The sequence below is a fragment of the Drosophila nasuta genome, unplaced genomic scaffold (assembly GCF_023558535.2).
Source record: "Drosophila nasuta strain 15112-1781.00 unplaced genomic scaffold, ASM2355853v1 ctg20_pilon, whole genome shotgun sequence".
In the NCBI taxonomy this organism is placed as follows: domain Eukaryota; kingdom Metazoa; phylum Arthropoda; class Insecta; order Diptera; family Drosophilidae; genus Drosophila; species Drosophila nasuta.
This window is the reverse complement of record NW_026869427.1, coordinates 147,846-154,164: the sequence shown is the minus strand read 5'-3', so window position 1 is coordinate 154,164 and position 6,319 is coordinate 147,846. Positions and strand designations below refer to the sequence as shown.

At 37.2% G+C, this 6,319-nt stretch overlaps 1 protein-coding gene across 1 annotated transcript; it reads right to left on the bottom strand.

The window, feature by feature from the left end:
• Positions 1-450: 450 nt before the first annotated feature.
• On the bottom strand, positions 451-5,824 carry LOC132797781 (NCK-interacting protein with SH3 domain-like). Its single transcript, XM_060809559.1, is given in 5 exon segments — positions 451-1,341; positions 1,401-1,615; positions 3,138-3,241; positions 3,322-3,537; positions 4,961-5,824. Coding segments are annotated over 5 exon segments (1,584 nt in total). The 5' UTR covers positions 5,810-5,824; the 3' UTR covers positions 451-1,141.
• Positions 5,825-6,319: the final 495 nt, after the last annotated feature.

Sequence of the window (6,319 nt, the reverse complement as noted above, 5' to 3'; positions counted from 1 at the left end):
TCGGTATATTTTGGGAAAATACCGCAAAATATATTTTTTTATTCAAAATGGGTAGCGGGTATCTCACAGTCGAGTACACTCGACTGTAGCTTTCTTACTTGTTTCGTTTTGCTTTGTTTATAATCGTTTTAAAATGTTGAAACTGTTTGCTGTTGTTGTTGTTTGTGTGTGTGTTAATTTCAATTCGAAAGAGTACAAAAATCGAGTGTATTTCGAAAAAAGAATTTGAATTTGGTAATTAGATTAATTTCTTGAATATATCATTTTGCTTTCACTTTTGTTCTTGTTGTTTGCAATTTGAGAATATCATTTTTTTTTTGTATATTTGATCTTTGAAATGTGCGGCTTATTAATTTCTTTTCTGCATTTAGTTAAGTTAATTCGTTTTTTTTTTCGTGAGCATTTTTGCTATATTATTGTTGCTTGTTATTGTTTGTTTTCTTGATAAACTTGTTGTTAAAAATTCTTTTGTACATTTTTTTGTTTTGTTTTTTTTTCTGCTTCAATTCAATTTAACAATTATTTTTTTTTGTTGGGGATTTTTTGTTTTATCGTTTAACAATAAACTTAACATATTTATAAACTTTAATACCAATTAAAAACGTCTTACAAATTAATAAACACATATTATATAAAATTGCATTTGTCGAAAAGTTTGTTTGTTTTGCATTTTCATTTCTTGTTATTGATTTGATTAGATAGAGATAGCGAGCAGTTGATTCATTTGTTTAAGGCTATCCGAAAAGTTATTTAGCTGCTGTTGATTCCTCAGTTTTGTAAACTATACAATTTAAAATTGAAAATATTTTTGGTTGGCTCGCTTTGGTAGCCTCAATAGCAACGCTTTAGATTGGTATTTATTTTGGTTTTAGTTGGTTTTAGGAGTTGTGTTTTTTTTCTGTTTGCAATTCTAGATTCTGGCTCTGTCTTTAAACAATTGGGAATATTCGTTGGCGATTTCGCGCACTTACTGCTGATCGGATGCACTGCATTCGGTCTCCTCGCAAAAGATGCGCATAAAGATCTTCATGAGATCGTGCTTGCGATGCTGATGGTCCTGATAGTTTGTGTTGCGCAAAATGCGACGACACAGCTCCAAATAGCATGGACGTAACTAACACCCAGATTATTAGTAAGGTAATTATATAATACATATATTATTACTTACCACATTGCCCGCATCCAGATCGGAAAGTTGACGCACCACAATATCGATGAGGTCATTGATATGGTTTGTATAAAACATGCCAGCCGTATCCGGATGACTGAAGATGTCAATAAACATGCGCAGCACCGTGTTCATGTGCTCATTGTGATGCTTCAGCAGTCGCGTTGGATCATCTAAGTATTATAGTATATAGTATTAATCACAAAATAAAGTACACATTGTTTGGCTTTACCTTCTCGATTGAGCAGCAACAAGAGCTTCTCGGTGAACACTTTGGCTGTAGGCCGATTCTGCATGGCTTCGATGATCACATTCACCGCATGCTCGCTAAACTGCTGATTGAATCCCAGAATCAGAGCGATCACCATATCCACCAGCACCTCCGGGTTGGTGCCCTCGACTATTTCAAGCAAAAAGCTGGCATAGTGCACGTCCAAATAATCTGCAAAAGTTAAGAACAAATTATTAGATATCTAAGTGAATAAAATAATTGAAAATGTTCTAATCTATATCCAACACTTTATGATTATATATATGAGAAATTCTCTAACTAAAATATCGCATGTGACAATATTTAACGTGGAACAACATGTTTTTATTTTAAGTAAAAAAAAATCCTATAGCTCTTGATTAGCACTTTTATTAGAGCCAAGAATAATTTTGGCATTATTTTTCTGTTTAAAGATAATTGCAAATATTATCGAAATGAACGCAAAAAAATAATGAATTTATGTATTTTATAGTAAAATAAAAAAAGTTCCTAAAATCAATCTTAGCCCTAAATATAGTGTTAATCCAGAGGTATAAGAATAACCTTTACGTATTTTTAAAATTTTTTCAGTTTATGTTTTTTTACTGTAAATATCACGTGACAAATTTTGTCTGTGAATTAGCCACATAAATATTTGTAACTTTCAAGTTAAACAGTCAAAATCACAGCTACGTATTACGTTAACAATTTGAGAATCTCAGAGAAGGGAAGTTCAGAATTTACTAACAAACAAAAGCAAAGAGCTACAACACTTTATGCTTTAATGCTTGCCAAACTTGCAATAAGTGTTTTAATATCTTTAAAGCACAATATTTATAAGTCGATTAAAGCAAATTATGATAGTTTAGTTAGTCAATGCATAAGAAGTTTGTCAAGACAAACGAATTAGTTGATTGTTTTCCAAATTCAATGAAATGTCCCTAAATAACCTAGTAATTCCCATTAAAAGCTGCTTTAAAATGCAATTTGCTCACCTTGATGATTCACAGCAGTGTTGCCAGGTATTGAGCTCGCAAATAGGCTAGATTTTGGGTAAAAATAGGCTAGAATAGGCTAAAATTCAGAAAAATATGCTGAAAAATAAGCTATATATTAAAATCCAATAATATCGCCAAATTGAAGTAATTTTCATGTTTTTATTATATTAAACACGTTAACAAACTTTCAATATCGTCGTTATCTCCGTTATTCAAATATTTGTCTTTGTTTTTAATTTGGGCAAGATACTTTTGTGGCAACGAATAGGTATGACAGCATTCATTGTGTCTTCGTAACCCATATCTGTAACATTGAAATATATTATTATTTAAATATAAATAAGTTTGACACAATTTAAAAACAAACCTTATGCTCAATATTACATTCAAGCTTTTTAATGCCATTTTATTGCGCAATTTTGACTTCAATATGTTCATTTGGCTGAACACTCGTTCCACCTCTGCATTGGACCATGGCAGGGAAAACAACTGGATGGCAAATAATGCAAGCGTCTTAAAGGGGTTGTTGTTTCCTGCGTCTCTATACGCTAGCACCTCTGCCCAAAATTGCATCGACCAGATGTTTTTAAAAAACTAAAGTTCCATCAGTTTTGTTTTGCAAATAGCTATAATTCCCGCTAGCCGCTAGTTTTCAATTTATCCCGCATTTTGCTTTTGAAAACCGTCAGATCTAGCGGGGAAATAGCTAAATTGGCAATGCTGATTCACAGGCATCAGCTGGCCCAACGAGAATATTATGGTTAGCATCTTGACCAGCTGCTTAAACAGATCCAGATCGGCAAAGTGTGCCTTCATATCTTTGACCTTAAGAAATTCAATTTTGTCCACAAATTAGATCACTTTGCAAAGCAAATATACATATATGAATAAAATGTGCAACTTACAATCTCGAGTGGCAGCAGTGAAGTTAGCAGAATGTCGACGATAATGTGATCAAGATGACAGGCAGCTGTGAAGGTCTGAAGCAGGAGGCGTTTGATGGACCAGCGTCTCTACATCTGATAGTACTGCACAAGATTGATGAACATCTGATACTGATCGCGCGACATCTCATAGCAACTGATGTTCTCATCCGCATTGTTCTGTCCACCACAAGCAGACTGAGAAGAGAATAAACAAAGTTAATAAAAGGTAAATAAGCTTAATTCGTTTAAAGGCCAAAATAGTGTTCATAAAAATAGGTGTAGCAACAGCATATTTCTGTGTATTTCTATGAAATTCTTTCCATCTTGTGTTTCAGTAAAGTGAATAAACAATGCCACTAAATGCGTTACGTTCTTGTGTGACCCTTAAGTGGGTCAATTTCGAGACGAAGTGTTTTTTAGAAGTGGCCGTTAAGCGCAACGGTTGTGATGTGCAATTTTTTCCAAATTTTGACAGTTAAGTGAGTAGACTTTGCCATTTTAGGAGCGGTCGCTAAGTGGGAAATAACTAATGTGTAATTCTGTGTAAGTAAACTTTGTCACAAAGTGCATTTCAGATGTGGTTGCTAAGTGCGAAATTTAGGATATGCAATTCTAACGCTCTTGAATGACAGTTAAGTGAGTAAATTTTGTCACTAAGTTCATTTTAGGAGCGGTCGCTAAGTGCGAAATAACTGATGTGCAATTCTAACTCTATTGTCTGACCCTTAAGTAAGTAAACTTTGCTACTAAGTGCATTTCAGATGTGGCCGTTAAGTGCGAAATTTGGAATGTGCAATTCTTACGCTTTTGTGTGACTCTTAAGTGAGTAAGCTTTGCCACTGAGTGCATTTTAGATGTGGCCGCTAAGTGCGAAATTTTGTATGTGCAATTCTAACGCTCTTGAATGACAGCTAAGTGAGTTAACCTTGTCACTAAGTTATTTTTAGGAGTGACCGCTAAATGAAAAATAACTGATGTGCAATTCTAGCGCTCTTGTGTGACTCTTAAGTGAGTAAACTTTGCCACTAAAATCATTTAGGGTGTGGCCGCTAAGTGGGAAATAACTGATGTGCAATTCTAACGCTCTTGTGTGACCCTTAAGTGAGTAAACTTTGCCACTAAAATCATTTAGGGTGTGGCCGCTAAGTGCGAAATAACTGATTTGCAATTCTAACTCTCTTGTGTGACCCTTAAGTGAGTAAACTTTCCCACTAAGTGCATTTCAGATGTGGCCGTTAAGTGCGAAATTTGGAATGTATAGTTCTTACGCTTTTGTGTGACTCTTAAGTGAGTAAACTTTGCCACTAAAATCATTTAAGGTGTGGCCGCTAAGTGCGAAATAACTGATGTGTAATTCTAAATCTATTGTCTGACCCTTAAGTGAGTGAACATTGTCACTATATGGCAAGTGTGAAAGTGTTGCTAAGTGTGAAATTTAGGATGTGCAGTTCTAACGCTCTTGAATGACAGTTACGTGAGTAAAATCATTTAAAGTGTGGCCGCTAAGGGCGAAATAACTGAAGTGCAGTTCTAACTCTCTTATATGCCCCTTAAGTGTCACTAAGTGCATTTCAGATATGGCCGTTAAGTGCATAAGTTAGAATGTAGCTTCACTCACCAGTATTTCGACAAGTTCCTCAAGAAATTGTATAATATCCTCATCATCTTCGTAGAGCATCCAATTGCGCTGCTCCGTATCGTTCTTGCAATCGGCGAACTGGTTAAACAAATACTGCAAACGCTTCGCATCGTGTGTGATGCCCAGCAGCTCCTTGGGCGTCGGCACTTTGCCGGTAACATGGACAGCAACTGGCTCCAGATACGGATTGATGGCGCCATTGTACAACTTCTCCAGGCTGGTCAACACAACACGCAATGCCTTGCACGACAAATCGAAACTGAGATTCGTATTCCGACGCAGCTCATCGACAATTTGATAGACATCCGATGACTCCACCTTCAGCTGTCCTCGGCCATTGCTCGATGATGACGCTCCCGCTGTTCCCGCTGCTGCAGCAGCTGCGAGACGATGCGATGGCGATGGACTCTCAATGCTGTCGTCCAGCGCTTGACTGTTGTCGGCACTATTGATGGCCGGATTTGTGCAGCCATTGCAGCCATCATCATCGACATCGACATCATCATCCTCATCGCTCGCCTCATCCGATTTATCTTCCGCTCCCTGGCTAAGACTTAGACTCTGTGGCTCAGCATGCGTTGGTTTTCGAGTCGATGACGACGCCGTCGCCGCTGCTGCTGCTGCCGACGATGAAGCAGCCGACGATGAGTTGGCCGCTGCTGCTGAATTGCCATTGGCTGGCGTTGCCGAATTTGAGGCAGTTGCAACACCGTTGGCCGCACTCAGTTGACTGGTCTCCTTGTATGTGGTGACCACATCTTCACTGGTCGTCGTTGTCGTTGTGGTTGTCTTCGATGGCTCCGATGTGATGCTATTATCCTGTGCCATCTCCGAGGCTGTGACTTTCTGTGCTGACGCTAGGTTAAAATTTTCTATTCCGCCTTCTACCTTTATATTGGAATTTTCGCAAGCACATGCACAAGTACATTTTTCAAGTGTCGAATAAAAAGTTTGTAAAGTGAACAAACCCACTACGTATCAGTATTGAAAGTGTTTTTATTTATTGGAAAGACACCCCCCTCCACATTTTGGTCCTTCGAACCGGATATTGGATATCGCTCGACCCCAGCAAGCAATTGGTTGTCAAGATAAGTAATACACTTTTTTCTCCATACATTTTGTGCAAGTGTCGTGTTCGCGCCATATTTTTTTCCTTGTACCTTATATATATGTGACACAGCATATATATAAGTACATAAGCGTTCTACCGGCATTTTCTCAGCCATCTTTTCTACTTTGTGTATACTTGGCACAGTATATATATATATATCCTTATATGTATATGTATGTGTAAGTATCTATACAGTTTAAAAGAGTTCGCTAATATTTTCCGATTTG